Source organism: Streptopelia decaocto, assembly GCF_964273445.1.
Source record: "Streptopelia decaocto genome assembly, chromosome: 3".
In the NCBI taxonomy this organism is placed as follows: domain Eukaryota; kingdom Metazoa; phylum Chordata; class Aves; order Columbiformes; family Columbidae; genus Streptopelia; species Streptopelia decaocto.
This window is the reverse complement of record NC_138656.1, coordinates 114,952,890-114,972,407: the sequence shown is the minus strand read 5'-3', so window position 1 is coordinate 114,972,407 and position 19,518 is coordinate 114,952,890. Positions and strand designations below refer to the sequence as shown.

Here is a 19,518-nt window from a genome sequence, read left to right as displayed (position 1 = left end):
GAAAGTGAGTACAGTGTCCCTGGGGTAAGGGAGAAGCTATTCTTGCTTAACCCTTCAAAACTGGAAGTCGATTTGCTGAAATTGAGCTCTACTTCTCCCTCGGTATAAGTCTGCCCTGACAGTCCCAAGGACTCTGAGGTCCTCAGGTACTTTATTCCTGATTGAAAGAACATGTAGGTACTCTGCTCATCTCTGCTTTATTCTCCTTGCATTGCAGCACTCCAGCTGTAAAAAATTAAGCTAAAAGCTTTTCTCTACTTCAAAGAGGAAAGCTGAGTATGTTGGGAGATTGCAACATGTCTGGATATCACAGGAGCATGAATCAACTAAGGAAACGGAGCCAGGATGTTTGCAGGGAACAAAACTTGTTTCCCTCCTGCAGCTTAACACCTCTTTTCTCTGTAACCTTGGTGTGCTCAGCTGCCATTGAGAAGTATTTTCCTTTTAATTTCAAGAGTATCTAAAGCAAGAGTTTGCTAGGCAGGACCAAGGAAAGCTCTCATTAATCACGCAGCAGCTAGTAAAAATGGAGAAACCTGGTCATGAGCGCATTGCAGGGTTCGATTCCTTGTCTCACAGTAGCAGGTATCCCACCTTGAATTCCATCTCTGGCTATAGCCAGCTGCAGACACCTCCAGGACAGCCTTTTATTACTGGATGGATCTTCCATCCCTTATGAGTCTGGGGATTTGCATACTGCAGAGTCACTGAGAAGCAACACATTGGGATTATGCATGTGGACATACACCTATGGTTTTACAGCGCAAGGGGCAGCACTGCTGAATTTAAGATTTACAGTTGTGGAGCAGACCGTAAAAATTCCTTGTAAATGGCCAAGATGTTTTATTTTTCACTCTAACATCTATTTAGTCTAACTCTTAATTTATCTTCCTTTTACAACTTCCTACAGAGGTTAGATGAGCATCCCATTAGCATCAGACAAAAAAAATAACTTCTTAACATCCTTGAGAAGTGAAGCACTATAATTATTTCCTCCTGTTAACAACGCAAAAGTATTACAGAGCAGATTGCTATCTGACATAAATCATCATTTACCCATTTTCATCTCATGGGTCAGCCCCAGGCAATGAAACATAATCACCAAGATGAAATCTGTGGCAGAGCTGAAACCTGAAATGATCTAGTCTTCTCTGAATGATATCATATAAGCGTGTGGTGTTTAACATGCCTTAAGTGTCTGTCTGTGAAACTAGTAATGTAAGATGTACATCAGTGAGTGACTGCAAATATTCTACCAGATCCTCTCGAGGGATAAGGCAGTGTAAATCCATTAGATTTCATGGAGCAACAGGCGCTTAGACTAGCTGAAGTCTTGCCTCTCTGAGGGGAAAGGAATGTGGAGAAGAAAAGCAGTTTCATTACAAAGTCAGTGTAGGATGCATGTAAATACGCCTGGCTTCCAGCTTTGGGGAAGGGGTATTTCTTTTGACACAAAACATGTGCGGGAAATTCTGCAGTTTACAGAGTGCAATTACATTTCTTAAAGCCACTTCTTTTGGTTAATTACATTGAATATCTTGATATAACTCAGTTTATATGAACAAATTAGAGCATAATGTAATCATGAGATAAGTGGGTCAAGAGTCTGATGGCCACACCTAATGAATTGTGAAGGGTCAGGGCATGGGTTGCCCCCACCCAGTCATTCACTGCTAATTTTTAAGTACTAGCATGGGTTTGGGTCCAGTCAATTCACACTCCTCTAACTAGTGCCTGAATAGAGGAGGTAGCACAGGCCACCAGTCACTTCCACTAAGCAGTGTGGGATATTGTTCTGGTGAGGGCTGTATGGCCAGGAGCCACGTCATGGCAATTGGTAAAGGGGCTACTGAATGCTCTGTAGTCTGCTTTATTTACAAGTATAAATGTAGTCTGGATTGGCTTTGGACATGTGAATTGAGGCCACCGAATCCACCATCTCAAGTTGATCAGCAACAGTATCTGATGCCATTTGAACAGAGTTTACAACAAAATGATGGGAGAACGGCAAGTTATTTCAATTCCAAGTACACAAACTCCCCGGCACGTTTGGTAATGATCCTACTCACCAGCATTATCCTGCTGTTTGGTATTTTTGATGTATGCAGAAAATTTGGAGAAGATATCGATTCCAGCAGTGTTTGATTCCCGGTGCTTAGCAGCCAGCTTTGGGTACCTGAAAAGGGCAAAGCAGCACAGAGAGTAACATCTTGTTACCAGCAACATAGTGATGATTAGAAATACAATTTACAAGAAGAAAGAAAAAAGCCCTGTATAAGGAACTGCAATTAAGGTTGTCATTTAACTCAAAACAACAGCTTGGCAAGTCCCTCTTAATAATACCTGTGTCTGTCAAGGCAGGCGTTTGGATAGTTACACAAGGATGGTTTCATGACAAAGGTAATTGCGCTGGTGCTTTATGTGATCGCAATCCAAGATACAGTGGCCTTTAATCAGAAGGAACCATAAATTTCCAGAAAGGTGCAGGGCAGTCTGGCAGGCAGCTCTCTCTATTATGAATGGCAGTCGTGTCTAATTCTCTACACTGAAAATGTACTCCAGGATGTAATAGCAAGGCATGTTAGTATTACCCAGGTGAAGGAACATAAAGTTTTCAGTCTCTGAATTGTTTTTATAGACATCTGGTGCAAAGGAATATATTGATTTGAAAGACCAACACAAACTGACGACTCCTACTGATTTCTGTGGTCTTGGACCAGAGTTTACAAAGTTTAAATATCTGATCTCTTGCCTCAGGACTGGCTGATTCAGTTGGAGGTAAAAGACTCCATAAGGAACTGAGCCAATTTTCATTGATTCATAGATTTTAAAGTCCAAAACAAAACACAAGCCAACATTTTTTTTCCCATTATCCTTGTATTAAGGCCAAAATGTTTGACTAACTAAGGCATATCTGGTGAATCCAAGCCTTTCCTTGGTAGCTAGTTCCAAGGGTTAATCATCCATACTGAAAAAATATCTGTATCTTTTTTCTAATCCAAATTAGTTTGGGTATAACTTCCAGTCATGGGCTTTTGTCATTTCTTTACTACAATAATTAGCACTTTTCTGCCTCTGGAGCCTCTCATACTCTTTAATCAGTTCCCCTTCCAACCTTTCTAATACACCATACAGCTCGGAAACTTCCAGTTTTGTGCTGTAAAATGCTTTTCCTGGCACAGACATTTTGCGTGGCAATTCTTGGCATCTATTCCAAGTTATTTTTAGCTTTGTAAAATGTGGACACCAGACCCCTACACAATTTTTCTAGTATTGGTCTCCTTAATTCTGCATACAAGGACATCATGAAATGTGTACAGAGAAAACATTCTGCAGTTATTAGTCATACAAGTAACCTTCACACATGGAAGTCATCTCACTGAAGCCAGCAAATTTCATAAATAAATATTACTCCTGTAAGTAAAGATTGTAGGAAGGAGTGCTTTTTAGGAACTCCTCTTAGGACATCTTTCATTCCTCGGAAATGGAATATTGACCGAAAAAATCCCAAGTTCTTACTTTGGAGGTGCGAGAGTCTCTTCCAAGAATTCCTCAATCTTGTTAACATCTGTCTTGACTTCTCCATTAAAGGTCAAGAAAGGTGGGTGGGTCCCAGGAGCCAGATTGTGTAGGTCAGCTGGTTTTCTGCAGAGAGAGAAGTCAGGAAATCACTAACCTTTATGTTCAGGTAGTTGCACGGATATTTATAGTTCCTACAAAATCAGTTTGTCCTTTTTTTTTAATGTAGTTCGTGGTTAGAAGACTTTGAAACTACCTCAAGCACACTGTTTAATATCAAAACATTCCACAAGTGAAAAAATTAAAGAAGCCCAAATCTGAATCCCAACTATTTTGTTGTGCACCACTGACTCTCTAGGCTAGACAGAAACCTGATTGAACTTGGTGGGGCCTTTCTGTAGGGAAAACACTGGATCATATCACTATTTTCAATCAAACTGAACAATCTTTACCTTTTTAGGTCAACAGTGGTGACGTTGAACACAACTCCTTTGAGCCACAGGATCATGAAGAGTCGCTGGGAGAATGGGCAGTTCCCAATGCTCTCTCCATCGATACCAGCCTGAGGGATGGGGAGAGAAGAAAATAGATTTCAGACACGTTAGTCACTTACTTCCCTCAGGGTGAACAATTGGATGTGGAAAGAAAAACAGCCAGTTCAAAAATAACCAATAGTGCCTGTTATTTAATAGAATTTATTATCAACACAAAAATGGAGTTAGTCCAGGATTCAACCTTCGTCAGGAGCTTGAGAAAGCAACTTGGTGCCTCTCCTGAGGGCAGCTCTGGGTAAAGGAGATGTGTCCCTTGCTGATGGCGAGCAACATCTAACAGACCCTATATTCTTTCAATTACTCTGATCCCTCCAGGACTGCCTGCTATAAAATTCAGGACAGGTTTTCTGCTCTATTTAAGTCTGTGGACTGCAGCTCAAGAGCTGCTTCACTGTTTTACTATCCAAAATGTGGAATTTCAGGTCTAGATTTAAACCCAAGCACATTGCACAGTCACTCATTCTTGTTCACATCCAGTAAAGCAAGAGACTCAGACAAAAACAACCAAATCCAGACGGAAATCTCCATCTGAATCCTTCCAAAGTTCAAGGCAGATTTCAGCCACCACATTCAGGCTGTTCCTATCTCTAGTACCTAATGAGTTGCTTACAACCCACTGCAAACCAATAGAAAACTGCTAGTGTTAGCATGGAGGAAACAGCCTGTTTTTTTCTCTAAAAATTTATGGTCCTTAGCCATGTAAATTCTGACTTTGAGCCATGGAGGGATACAAATAACACTAGCTAACCGAGCCAAAGCTGCATCCAAGGACAACATCCTTCTACAATAATTATGCTTGTGGCCAAAGCTTTCAGGACGATAATGGTTTTGATAGATTTCCATTTTAATTTGTGGTACCATTGTGTTTAAAAGATTCTTATAATCCTGGTGAAGCAACCAACCTTCCGTTGTTGACCCACATGGGTTGCATAACTGTATTTTATGCACACTGTGTGTGCTTGAAGACGGCTGATGAAAGAGCTAAACAAACACATGCCCTTTTCCTTTGGAGAAAATATTATATTACTCTGTTTCTCTCATAAATTTTATCTTATTAATATTCAAGCCATGAGGTAGCATTTCTCTGTCTTAAAGAAGGAATCACTTCTAATTATTGAAATTATATGAGATATTCATAGCACAACTAGGAACATTTTGAGATGTGTCCAGTTGCTACACATTCAGGCCTTGCTTGTGAAATGTTTAGCTGAAAGATTTTCTGGTAGGCGTCACAAATCTTGCTTGTGTCTTGAACTCAGCCTTTGATGATTCTGGGTTTAAAAACAAATTCCAGATTCTCCATCAACCAAAATATGGAGAGAGTAAGAATTCAAATATTGGAGACAGTCCATCATAAAGTTTAGGGCTATGTAAAGAGTTTTTTCTGGGTTCAGATTTGGTTTCAAGCACTCGGACTCTAGAAGCATTTGGATATGGGGGGACAGTTTGGCTGCACTTTTACCTGAAATCATGCATCTGCAATATTCCTGCCACATGGCATATGCAAGAACCAGCAAACAGTGTGGGTGAAAGAACAGTATGGCACAAGAAGGAGCAAGAGAAGATGCATTTTACCATCTGCATGACCTGTGAGCATCCAGGTTTTGCAAAATTTTATTAAATAGTTAGGTCTGTTCTGCAAATTTCATGGCAAACCAATGACAATTTTACCATGGGAATACGAGGCACCACTGCATCACATGCCGTAATTCCTGCAAAGTCATATTTGTTGTTTTAGCTTTGGCTTATTAAACCATTGCCAAGAACTTTTAACTTCTTACCCTTCCTAAAAAGAAGCAAATGCTATAGGAGAAAACAGTGGTAGGACAGCAAATTTTCCCTTGGTATTTTCACCATCTCAATCATAACCACACCTTTCATAAAAGAGCTGGCTAATGGAGTCTGCAAACTATATATTACAAACCTAAAATTCAAAGAAAAGCAGATTGATGACTGAATTAGAGGGCAAAAGCTTGCAGACAGAAGGGCTGATTATCATCTTAGTTTTCCTGGATTTACTTTGGCTTATAAATCCATTGAATCTGATTCACTGTTCACCTGAATCCCTTCAAAGTGACTGCAAATCCCTGGTTTGCCAAGTCCTATAAATACCTTGTGAGCAGAGGGCTCTTATCTCACAACAACATGCAAAGTTCCAGCTCTCCTGCAGGTCTCCATCCTGCATGGAGACAATCTCCTGCCTTCTTCACCATCCTCTTCTTGTGCCGCAAGTACCAGTTTCACCTTTTTCAGGAAAGACACTCAGGGAAACCATTTCCCCGGTCTCTTTAATTATAGATTCTCATACAAAGGTTAAGGGTCACTCCGATCTGCATCTTTTTACACATTCTCCATCCTGCAAGGCAATGGTGAAAACCTCTCTCAAGACCAGAGATGATTACTGGGGGAACAAAGCAGATGAATGGCAACAAAGACACAGAAATGAGGGGTCGTGTGAGGTTAAGGGATGAAGCAGTCATTTGGGACAAGAGAAAGATGCAGAGTCTGGAATAAATAAGATTAATTTAGACATCAAAAATAAAATTAATTGTGAAGGTCAAATGAGGCCTCCAACAGCCCCAGATGGTCAAAATAACTTCCCAACACTTCCAAAAGAGTGGGAAACATTAATTGCTAGAGACACACTGGTAAAAGACAGAGGAAATTCCAGAAATGAAAGATAAACTAAAGAAAGAAGTCGGGTATGATCTCTGTTCAAAGCTCCTGGATCTGGAAGCCAGGCTCATGATTTGGGTGGAGTCTGACTCATGGGTCTTGATCTCATGTGACTGGCACAACTGAAAACGCTGCCACAAATCAGAAGGCAAAGTGGTGACAGAGGAGGGAGCAGAATCAAAATCTCCCCAGCAACACAATTTACCCACCTATTTTTCTGCAGAAATTATAAGTCAAGCTCTGTCAGTTTTATGAATCCTTCCTCATTGCTTCTCACAACAGTCAGTAATTCAGCATTCAGCACTCAGAAAGAGCAAAACCTTAGTAGGTAATAACTTCAAAGGCTGATCAGAATGTCTCAAGATCCCTTGTGAAGTCTGTTAACTACCAGGAGGAGATGAGGAAGAACAGAGAACTTCCCAGGCTTAGTCACTTTTAGATTCAAAGAAAAACAGTTTGCTTAAAGCACCCTGTGAGTGCCTAAATACATGCCTATTATGTATCTGTCCAAGGTTAAGGGCTCAGAAATGAAGGAATTAAACAATACCTTCGTCAAGATCAAGAACTCAAACAGCGGATGGAAAGAACAGAACAAATAATTGACAAGCTGGAGAAACACCATTTATCCCTGCTGTTATTCACAAATGAGCACAAAAGCTTCCCTGAAGCACAGCAAAATTGATCAACCACTTATAAAAAGGAGCAAATGGATGATGTATGCACTCTCTCTGCCAGTAACACTGGATTTTTCTGATTTAATGATTGCAACTAGGGATAGACATGAGGCTTTGTGGGCAGTAGGATCAAGGAAATAGGGGTTTCAAAGTGCATATCCAATCTGCCAGCTTTCACTGTGACTGAATCTGATGAGTATCTGAATTTAGGTGGGATTAATGTGGACCCCAGCAATAGAAAAGCCTGGAGCTTGCAGAGGTAGAATTTCTAGAAAATTATTTTGCTCCATCTTGGAAACACCACTTTCTGCTCCCATTGCTTCACACATGCTTATTTTTATGAGTTTACCTACTAAAAAAAGATGCTTTTCTGCTTAACTTCCAGCTGTTCAGGTACTTCACACCCATTCATTCAAGGTCCTGCATGGAACTGAGTATAATCAGTTCAGGAAAGCCCACCATCATAGCAGCTGCTTGCATCTGCCTGGGTAAGGACAACAATGAGCAAGAGGTTCTCCTTTATTATTTATAAGGTGCTCCTCCTTAAATACTTCAGCTATTTTTAATTAATTAATTGAACCTTAAAGATATTTGTGTGCACATTGGGGGACGTACTGACCCATCACCAAGGAACAAAATTAAGAGGGTTTCAGGGTGGGGAGAAAAAGATGTCTCCGTGATTTTATGAGCTTATGCCAAATATTTTTGTAAAGTATCAGTAGTATGAAGAGCCTCCAATCACTGCAGAGCACAACTGAATGATGCGAACAGGGAGCTCCTCTCAAGTTCGAGCTACTACTTTGCTATAAGTGCAATAACAGGAATAAATTTCCTCATTTATTCCAAAAATACTCCAGCTGGTACATGCACAGTGACTGCAATGCACACAGACAACTGTATATTATTTTAACTAACCTTAAGGGGGCAAAAAAAGCCAAGTCTCATTTCCAGTTATTCCCAAAATATAGCAGCTTTAAAGAAATTTACCGTCATTAATAATGACTAAGCATCTAGCAGCACTGGAAAGAATTGCATATTGGAAAGCACTTATTTCCAGGAAAATAATATATATGTTTTTATTTATTTTCTTTCTCTTTTCATTTTTCATTGCATGGAGGCATTCCTCACAATGGCCCAGTGCTCTCTTGGACTCGGTGGTAAACTAGGGCGATATTTTTGATGACACTACAAGAAATGTCTTTTTCAAAAGCGTTGTAATAAGTTAGCAAAATCAGGCAGGCTAATTCACCTCAATGTTTCCAGTGAGGATTAAAGAGGGATTTGATTTCATCATCCCTACAATCAAAATCTAGACTCACATTACACATGGTTACACCCTCCCTGGTTTAAGATTGGGAAAACGCCTGCATTTGACACTTACTCTCTTTACCCTCAGAACCCAAAGGGGAAGTGAAAATCCTATTCAAAATGCAGATCAAGCCAAGAAATATCCTATTTATTGTGCCATTAAAAAAAAAAAAAATCTGTCTTAGTAATTATACCACACACACAATAGCACAAATCTCCATTGTGGGGAAAAATCATTGGCTGCAACATGCGATCAGACATGCCAAGGTATTGCTTTCGTAAGGATCATTTTTTCCCAGTTTCTTGTCTCTTTGCTTTCAAAACTTCTCATCCAAATGTAAAAGCCAGTAAGCTGTTTGGAGTGCCACCAACGGAGAGGGAAGTGAAGTGAAGTGTATATTCATGGAGCAGCGCTGGTAGGTCTCAAGTAAGAAGTAAATCTTGTAGCACAAGTCCCGTGTATCGCAGGACACTGATGTTGACCATGGCTCCGCTTCAGGAAAGCATTTAAGCATGTGCTGAAATACATCCCAGTTCAGAGGAAGTATATGCTTAACTTTAAGCGTGTTCTTAAGTCCTGACAATTTCAACGGGACTTGAAAGCCCATACTTAAGCACATACTTAAGTACTTTCCTGAATGGGGGCCTATAACAACAGTAATAAATTCGCTGTGCAGCATTTTAACTTCATCCGAGATTTCCCTTTGCAAGGAGAAACTCTTTGCAGCAGCCTTCCGAGGGAGGGCAAGATAGAGCAGGAATATATTCCTAGGCACACACACATGGAAATGGACCATGTGCATATACGTCAAATAAAAATAGAGCATTTGCTAGAAAGACTGTCAGAGTAGTAACAAAATGAAAAAGGAAGTGGTGAAATTCTTTAGCCAGCTCCCCAAAAGCCAGCCAAAATGTTGTCCAAGTCTGGCGTACATACAGACATATATTATAGATGCATATAAGCTTAAGCCAGCCAATTTTAAGGGAACCGGCTTGTTACACTCGGTTCAAACTGGCGGAGCAGCATGCCAGGAGGGCTGAGGATCTCCAAGGAGCTGCTGTTGCACTTCTCAAATCTCTGCAAACTTTGGGAGAGATGCATTTGTACTCTTGAAACAGTCAGGATTTCCAGGAGGTGGAATTGCAGGTTGGAATCCCCATGGGCATCAGTGGTTAAGTCACGAAAAATATTTTCTTTAGGTTTGGAAAACCATAGTCTTCTAGCTTTTTATATTCATGTGAACGGCAGCATGGGCAGGAAGGGATTGGTCACATAGGTCAGCTTCTTCCTAACGATGCTTTCATGGTGACTTGGGAAGTTCATAGTTAAAGATCACTTGACCCAAGCTGGTTCATGCATCTGGTGCAGAGCAGATTCATCTGCCACATCCACTGAGATCCCCTTGTAGAACAGCTACATGCACAGTGATCAACCTGTAAGTTTTTGGTTTTGTTTTTGTGTGCTTGGGGTTTTTTTGTTTGTTTTGTTAGAGCCACTGGCCACTGTACATGTTCTGCATGGAATAAATTTTGCTTTTTAATAAACTTTGCAATGCCTGAGAACTCCGACCAGTCATGTACGGTTTGGATTTATGAAATTACAGACTAGTCACAGGTAGATATATTCAGCATGTGAAAATTATTCATGCTATTCCATCAAAGAACTGAAGGCCCATGACTTGATGAATATCAATATAGTAGAAAAGCACAGACCGATCTGATACGCTGACCAAGAAATTATTTTGTTCTCCTTTATATTTGTAGATATTGCATGTGTTCAACTTAATGAGAAATTGATAGTAAATAATCAAAGGAAATAGGAACTATAATGAAACTTTCTATACATACATATATATATATATATATAGTGATTCCTGAATTAAGGATGAGACCTTTTGGGGGGTCGGTTTTGTTTGTTTGTTTGTTTGTTTGTTTGTTTGTTTGTTCAAGGAAACGGTGTTCCATCATGCTTTGCTGTGAGGAATTTCTGCATACCAAATCTGACTTTCAAATGGTGATCTATAGGGGAAAAGCCCCTAGAAGAGTGAGAGTCATTAAGTAACACCAGCAGTATCATAGAGACAAACCACATACAGCACATCTTGCACTTATAAGCAGTTTTTTAATGTCAGCAAAATACTGGCTAAAGGCTGACATTTTTGAAGTGACTGGCAGATTTAGATCCTGTGAGACAACTGAAGGCAGATGACTTCTCCCAAGTATCAACTCTCCACACTTGGAAAATCAGGACATGAGCCAATCAGAAGAAAAAGCTGTTTTAAAAAGTCCTGGTAAGAATTTTCTAGACCTGTGTTGGCAGCATCCCTTATGGTGAGTTTCTTGAGCAACTAGGCGAAAAAATGAATATGAGTGTTGAAAAAAAACATCTCCATTGGAGCAACACTCTTTTGAGGAGCACACTTTGGATATGACAAATACCTGGTGGAGAAGTGTAATGTCCTTGGACAAACCACCCGGGAAATACTCCTGGAGTCCTGGTCTGTGGCCACCCCACCACAGCCCAACCAGAGGATGAGAAGGGTGGTGGGACCACGAGAAGTGCTCAGAGAACATGGTGCCACCACGCAGCTCAGCCAGGGCTCGCAGGGCTCCTTTCAAAATTCCTGAGACTATTTCAGTTTCCCTCCTTGCAGAAAACCCACAGCTTCTCTTCAATAATGCTGTGACAGTTTTAAAGTGTGTTTTTTAGACCCAGAGCAATTCTTCAAAACCCCAAATTGCTGTTCTCATCTCAGCCCTCATTAGTAGATTGTGCACAAACTTCTGTACATACTGGCCTGGAAATATATATGTTTATTTCCTGGCTTGATGGACAGAAATAATAATCTTTACACTTCTTCCTGAGCCTTTTCAAAGCTAATTAAGCAATTGTGCTCCCATCACTTACCAGTATCACGGCACAGGATCCTGTGTACACACATCGGCCACAGGTTGTAACCACAGCAAACAGCTTCTAAAAGCTTTACTTTTGGAGGACCCATCTTCAGCAACTCGTTGCAAATGTGAGTTCACAGAAACAAACTAAAACCAAAGAACTCAAGAAACTACATATATAAGCATAACATATAGAAGGATATTGGAACAAATGATTAAACAGTAAGCTCACAAGCACATGTGGTGATGTGAAGTGGATAAGAAAAGAAAGGACTTATGAGGAGCAAATTACGTTAAATCAATAAAATGTTGTTCTTTGACAGGTTATCCAGCACAGCGGGTATTTAGAAGCTGACTTCCATAAGGTTTCCAACATAAGCTCCAGATCGTATTTTCATCAACAAAGTAGGGAAATAGGACTTGTATGAAATCTCTGCAAAGTGTGGTTGAAAAAATACTTATGGAGTAGTAATAGTCAAGCTTTCTGTTAGTCAAGAAACACATAACAAATAGAGGAACCGTAAAGGCCTATGACAAGATGAGTCATATTTAATGTTCCCATTAGCAAAATGGAGGAAGGAATAGACAGAACTCTACATAATTTCCTGACAGCAACAAGTTCTGTCAGAGGTTATTGGTGTTTCCCAGGAGAGGGGTAGACTCCAAAGTGATGCTAAGAACTTGGAACAAATTGTCTGCAATCATTTAAATGGAATTTAGGAAAGTAAAACTCAAGGTAGAAGATGTAAGAAGAATAAAATCCAATGTACAAATGCAGGATGGCAAATAGCTGGTGAGGGTGTGAGGATGAAGTGAAAGAGGTTTTACATAAATCACAAACAACATGAATCACCAGGGTATGCGCCTACAAGCAACAGCAACAAGGTAATACGATGTACATATGACATTCTACCACTACATAACAGTCCTCAAGTATGTAGAAGACTGTTTTACGAAGAGGACGATGACTCATTCTTGTTCATGCCCACAGAAGATAGAATTAAGTATTTCGCTTAATCTGCAACAATAAGGCTTTAGGGAAAAAAAAAATCCAGTGTAATTATAGGACTAATAAAAGACAAAGCAGGCTTTCTAAGGAGGTTGTGTAATCTGCATTAGTGGAAGCTTTGAAGAAATCAAAAGGAAAAAAAGTTGGTAAAGCTGGTCTTGATTTATTTCATTCTGCTGCAGAGCGGAGAGGGTGCATTGCATGTTTTTAAATCCTTTCTAACAGTATATATTCGTGATTCTGACAACAAAGTTGTTGTTGCTGTCGGTGTTTGGTGTCACAGACTTGTGCTTTCCTCCAGCCTGCCCAGGATAAAGTCAGGCCCCAGTGAAGTCAATGGGAATTTCACCTGTGACTTTGACAGGACCAGAATGTCACTCATAGGTTTAATGGCCAGAAGGGACAATTATAATAATCTTTCCCGACCTTTTGAGTAATACAAACCATAGATTTCGCTCAGCCTGAAGCCAACATCTTGTGGTTGAACTAGAACATATGTATTGAAAGGTTTTTCAGGATAGGCATATGCTAGACATAGAGTGGTAGTAAATTCCCCTCTAGTGGCGTACTTTTGCATTGCAGAGTGAAGCTCTCACATGGAAGTCGACCACAAACATCGAGTTTGCAGGATTTTGCTAAATGAAGGTAACTTACCCTATTGCTTATATATGTTTGGGTTTTTTTTCTATAAGTTGCATTGCTGTATGTGAGTTAGGTTGGTGGAAGGAATCTTAGTGACAGGATTTGGGGAGTCAGAGGTACACAGATAAACATCACAATTTTAGTAAACATCAGTGGAGATGATGCTCAAGCATCAGCTACTGCTTGGTTATCCTGGCTACACCGGTCTGTCTCATAGGAAGAGGTAAGGATGTTGGACAAGAAAGCCACAAATCCTCTTTTAAGACCTAATAAAGTTATCCCACAACATATGCAGACTGGATGGCTGTTCGTACTGTGCAAACACAGAATGCAGCTCCTACATTTCGGAAGCCTATTCCTGCAGGGTCATATTCTGGTTTTGGCCTTTTATTGTCACAGCTATTAATGGTCATACTGTAATACACTTGATCTAATTTCATAACAGTCAACATAAATACAAAATAGTCCCACTAATGAAAAATATTCCACTGATTTCAGTGAGAGCAGACATATTTTAGATTCACTAGTTTCTTTCTAATAAGTGATTAAAACCACAAGTGCTTTTATGGGCTCTGGAGAAGAATCTGGGAACGAATCTGTTTTAGCTGTTCACAAGGCACCAATTATAATCGTTTCAAATATTGGTGATTCTATACCTTGAAAGCTGATTAGATATGTTAAAGATACATTCCCTCGGGAAAGCTGCAGAAAATAAAATGAGAGATTGTCAAAAGGTGTCACAGACAATGCAAATTATAGTCAAATTATTCCTGTTTCTAATAGAGATCAGGTGTAAATAAAGGAGTCGTTTCTCCAAAGCAAGCTCTGTGTAGAGCTCCAGTTCCCATTACAGTACCAGAATCCCACATGCAGTTTTTCTTGTAAAAATTAAATCTGTGCACATCTGGAATTTTAATGTCCACTAAAAATCTCTGAGCCAGGGACAGTAATCTGGTCGTACAGCATATTCCCCAAATGTTGATGAATTGCAGCCAAATTTCCATGCCTCTGAGCAGCATATCAGACTAACAAATAATAACGGCAGCCAGGTGCTGAAAGTTAACGCTGAACCTGAAATCAGATCCGGGGCTGAATTATTTATTGAAATTCCACGACTTTATTTGCAGTATTAGAAGAGAGAGTCACTTGCAGGCACTGAAAATAAAGGGGGGGTTGTCGCTGATAAGGGCATTTACCGTCACATCAACTGACCCCAGCACAGGCCATAATCTGCCCTTGACGGCCTCATTTTGTATCTCATTTATCATCACTCAAATCAACTGATTTAAGATGAAAGAGCAATCGGTACCTCTCAGGAATTATCCTGCAATAGGCAGGACTTACTTGTCTTTCTATCTCCTTTTTGCATCTCCAAAGGTGCAGAGGGTGGGAGAGGACCAATGAATGTTTATGACTTTCACCGAAAGCAGATCAAGTTGCCTTGCAAAGGAGCAGCACGTCCCAGGCTCAAATTAGTCTTCAGTTTGATGTTTTTGCCTTGATATGACTTCAAATGTAACCCATGATACCTTCACTAAATTCATTATTTATCAATACAATATTACCAGCATTTGGACTAAGCCTTACTGCCATGAGAATAAAAATGCAATATAAACAAATTTTCTGATTCCCGGTTACTCACAGAGAAATCATTACAGAGTTTAGGGGATATTTTTTTCACTTTTAGTATTTTCTTACCTGCCAAAACTGTTGTATTTGTTCATCTGATGATTTACACAGATATACAGAGAAATTTAGCCATTGAAGGGGTCTTACCAGGTTGTCTTTTCTTTTAGCCAAAGCATGGGAATGTAAATCTCTCTGAATATTTCATTAAACAAGAAACAGAGAGCAAGTTCTGGGTTTGTAAATGTAAATACCTACAATGAAAACAAGAGTCTCAAGATGTACACACAAACAGCAAGCAAACATGCCTTGTGACTCACCTAAAAGCAAAACAATTTGTGTTTTCAATATAAAATGCTCAAGAAAAAGTGCAGTAATGCTTTCCAAAAGCTACGGAGAAATTTTGAATAAGTGTGTATAATAGTACAAGTACAATTGACAAGTATTTTACAGCACGAAATTCTGAAACTAATGTATGACAAATGTTGTATATAGAAAAAAAACAGTTGGACCCATGAGTGGAGTTTGGGTCAGATTTCTTCCTGTGCTTTACTTGTGCTTGTGCTCTGGACCCAGATTTCATTCTAGATGCATTCAATGGAGATGTCATGCTACCAATCTATAATCTTTCTAGTCTTCTACAGCACTTCTATGTATTTTATATTTAAAGTTTTATATTTTGTATTTGATATAAAATATTACATAATTTATATCTTATGGTTTTTTTATATTTACATTTATTACATATTGTATTTTTATACTACACATGTGAATTATATTATTTATTTTATATTTACAGTTTGTTGTGCAACCTGTTAACAGGCATGGTTAATCCGTTTCCAAATAGGGTTAATCAAATATAATTCATACCTTACCACTTTGTGGTGCTGTCCACTTAGATGAGCAATTGGGTCTAACCCTCATATCTAGAACATCTCACCCTGCTTCACTTAGGAAGTTTCTCAGAGAGCTTTTTGCTTTCTCCTCTGCTCCTGCTCTGTCCAGACAGGAGAAGGCAGTATTTCCATTTTGCAGGTTGTCAGCCATCTGTAGAATGGCATTTGAACTCTACACACCAAGCACCCACCAAGAAAAACTTATTGGAACACCTGAGTTAATAAGGTAGTTGAGAAAACAGCATTTGGCAAGAGAAATCTGAAAATTACATATACATTTGCATAAAGCTGGGCCAAATTCCCTCAACTACCTGAACAAGCTTTGAATAATTAGCTATTTTTTCCCATTTACTTACAGTTCTCTCTGAACCAGAGATTTTTTTTTATTATTGTGAAGTATCAAGCACGCGAGCGGATCTTGAAAAATAACAAATATAGACAAATCCTATACATTCACACTTCAAATGAACAGCCAGCCACCAGTCAATACAAAAACTCTCTGACTGATAGTAGGGCACAACGTGATTACTATGAACTGCACTCATGTTCAGAGGTCTTGGATATGACCTTAACTAAATTTACATACGTATTTAAATAAACAAATTAAAATAAATAGAATATTTAAATAAAAATTTGAATAAATTATTAAATTTAAAAAAATAAGCCCAGTAAAATCCTTGGTGCCCAGCCTGGCTGAGTTGCCCAGGGTCTAATCACGAAAAGCCCCTCCTGCCCATGGCAGGAGCAGCAAAGTGCTGCCACATGTGAAGATGGGGTGAGGAACAGTGGCCAAGGCTGGTGGGGAGAGGTGTGTCCTTCCCCTGGAAAATAACATCGATGGTTCAAGGTCCATTTCTTTGTCAAGGGAGTGGAACGGCTCTTCCTCTAAGTTCCCCTCCCAGTCACATCCTTCCCAGGCTCTCCAAGGTTGCACTTGAAGCTGCCTACCATCAGCACTTTTAAAATTTACTGTTATCCTTGCAGAATCATCTCTTTGGAGATAAACATCAAACCATCAGGCAGAGGTCCTGCCCAGCCCAGTAAGAGGATGAAGTCCCCTGTAGATGTATATCAAAGGGTGCTGGTGTCAGCATCCCAGGATGGGCTGGTAGATACTTCCCAACCTGAAACCAGTCTTCTCACATGTGTGTTCAACTTCCTTTATTACAGATTGAATAGTGAGAAATAAGACTTACTGGGTGTGTAGAGAAATAAGTACTTGGAGATGAACTAAACCCCAAAAGATCATATTCATCCACTCTGAGGAGATCCTCATGGCTCCGTCTTGGAGCAGGGAGAGAGTTTAATGCAGGGAAGCAATAAATCAAGTTTGAACCTCAAACAAGAACCAGCTCTAGAACTGGATCTAGAGTTTAGCTGGAGGACTCAGATATACTGACTTCAAAAAGAAAGCAAAACCAAAAATTTGAAGTTAGAGCACCTCAGTGCAAGAAAGGGCAGCTCAGTAAATCAAGGCAAAAATACCATTCCTTGCCAAACTGCATGTGCGAGTCAACAGTAGGAGAAGAAATTAACATTAAAATTATGTAAATACTAGTGGAAGTCAAAAAAAAGGGGGGGAAGGCTTAATAACAAAGGTGCAGAGAAAAACAACTGAAACTGCTATTCTGAGAGATCCTGTAACATGCAAGAATATTCCATGATTCAACCCCTCTTCATCCAGGAACAGCTTTTTAAAAAATATTATAAATAAAATAAACAAACCAAACAGGTCTTCAGTTGCGCACTGAATCAGCAGCAATGGCTCATCACAAAACACAGGGCAATGAAAGAAAATCATTTCCTCCCATGATATGCATTTGTATCGGTTTGAAGCTGCCCATTCAGCAGCTAAAAGCAAAAGGAAAGCAGTAACACAGCGTGCCTGTTGACCCACACAAATCGAATCAGTCTAGAAAAACACCGGCAACAATAGCGATGATCCATTGGGGCCGGTTCCTCTGAATTCCACTTGTTTCGGACAATACACAGGTACAGACACGCACCAGCACCCTAAACAACAATAGTCAAATGTGTGGCAAGGTTCAGGATATTTATTTGGGTGTTAAAATGTCATGGTGAGGACAAGCTTGACAAGGGATATAGAGAAGCACCCACCCAACCTGAGAATAAATTCAGCATTTTATGAGGAGTTAAACCACAATTCTTGAGTAGCTTTTACAGTAATTCATCTATGTAAAGAGAAAAGAAGTGTTATTCTAGATTCAGGACAGACATGAGGAAGAAATTTTGTACATTGAGGGTGGTGAGACCCTGGCCAAGGTTGCCCAGAGAGGTGGTGGATGCCCCATCCCTGGAGACACCCCAGGCCAGGCTGGACGGGGCTCTGAGCAACCTGATCTGGGTGAAGATGTCCCTGCTCATGGCAGGGGTGGCACTGGATGAGCTTTGATGGTCCCTTCCAACCCAAACTATTCTATGATTCTATACTTTTAGCTGGACAAGCTACCAGGCTACACGGATATTAAAATTAACGTCAGTGCAAATGTTTCATAAGAAAAGCAGCCAAGGCACAGGGATGACTTAGGCAGTGACAGGCAGAAAAGGAATTCGGCTCTCGTATCTGCCCGTTTCCCTCTTCCTTCATCTCCCTCGAGGTCTGACCTGTCCTGCCCATCACCCAGAGCCCAGGCCAAGCCAGCATCTGCTCAGCCTTTGGAGGCTCTTCCCAAGTCTGGCCGTTGTACATCCAAAGATAAGCATTTCTATTTAACCTCCATCCAAACTAATCACATTCCATTATCACACCCAGGACACCAAGAGATATTTGAAGACACACAAGCAGTCTCTGACCATCATTTATATCAGGCTGGCTTCAAACCCGTTTGTGCTGTCTTTCAGACACATGGAAATCAAAGATTTCTTCCGTGCTTGAGCCAAGCCATCCCCCCTTGCAATGCCTTCCAGGTTTCTGGATTTTATGGCTTGTTCTTTCCTTTATTGACTCTAACTATATGTGTTTCCTTACAGCACATCTAGTCTTGATCTGAACCAGAAGAAGAAAGGCCACGACTTCCTTGGTGGTTCATTCCAATGGTTAATCATTTATACAGTTACTAGTAAGCTTATTTCCAACTGGACTATATCTGACCTTAACTATTAATATGTCTTGTTGTACTTGTTACCACTATGTTAAAAAGCCCCCTACAGATACATTTATTATTACAATCAAGTGACATTTGGACTTTTTACTTAAATTAGAAAGACTGCCTTAAGGATGGCAACCTTACATATTTTTTAAGCTTTAAAATTATTCTTCTCTACATCTTTTCCAATGTCATGACAGACATTAGTTCTCTGTGCGTTTAAGATAGCCAGCCAAAAGATAATCTAAACTTCAACCCCTCCCTACTGACAGCAAAGGAAAAAAAACTTAAAAGCATAGCTGTGACTAGTGTAATTTGTGTATTTATTATTGGAATATTTACTGTGAACTACTAAGCAGGTGTGGCACATGAACACTGAATCATTCATGCTAAGTGTTGTACAAAAAAAAAGACACGAGAACTGTGCCTAAAGGACAGAGCACGGGACCAGAAGGAAAGATGGGGACAGACTTTTTAGCAGGGCCTATTACAATAGGACAAGGGGTGATGGTTTTATACTAAAAGAGGGAAGATTCAGGCTAAACATGAGAAAGAAATTTTTTACAATGAAGGTAGTGAGACCCTGGCCAAGGTTGCCTAGAGAGGTGGTGG

At 39.9% G+C, this 19,518-nt stretch overlaps 1 protein-coding gene across 1 annotated transcript in view; it reads right to left on the bottom strand.

Annotated features, from left to right (window-relative positions):
• Nucleotides 1-19,518, bottom strand: part of CLIC5 (chloride intracellular channel 5) — a 61,026-nt gene that overhangs the window by 30,541 nt on the left and 10,967 nt on the right. Inside the window, exons 2-4 of the mRNA XM_082048774.1 lie at nucleotides 3,972-4,081; nucleotides 3,520-3,645; nucleotides 2,070-2,176 (exon numbers count right to left, since the gene is read on the bottom strand). Coding sequence (XP_081904900.1) covers nucleotides 2,070-2,176; nucleotides 3,520-3,645; nucleotides 3,972-4,081 — 343 coding nt within the window. The remainder of the gene's footprint in view (nucleotides 1-2,069; nucleotides 2,177-3,519; nucleotides 3,646-3,971; nucleotides 4,082-19,518) is intronic.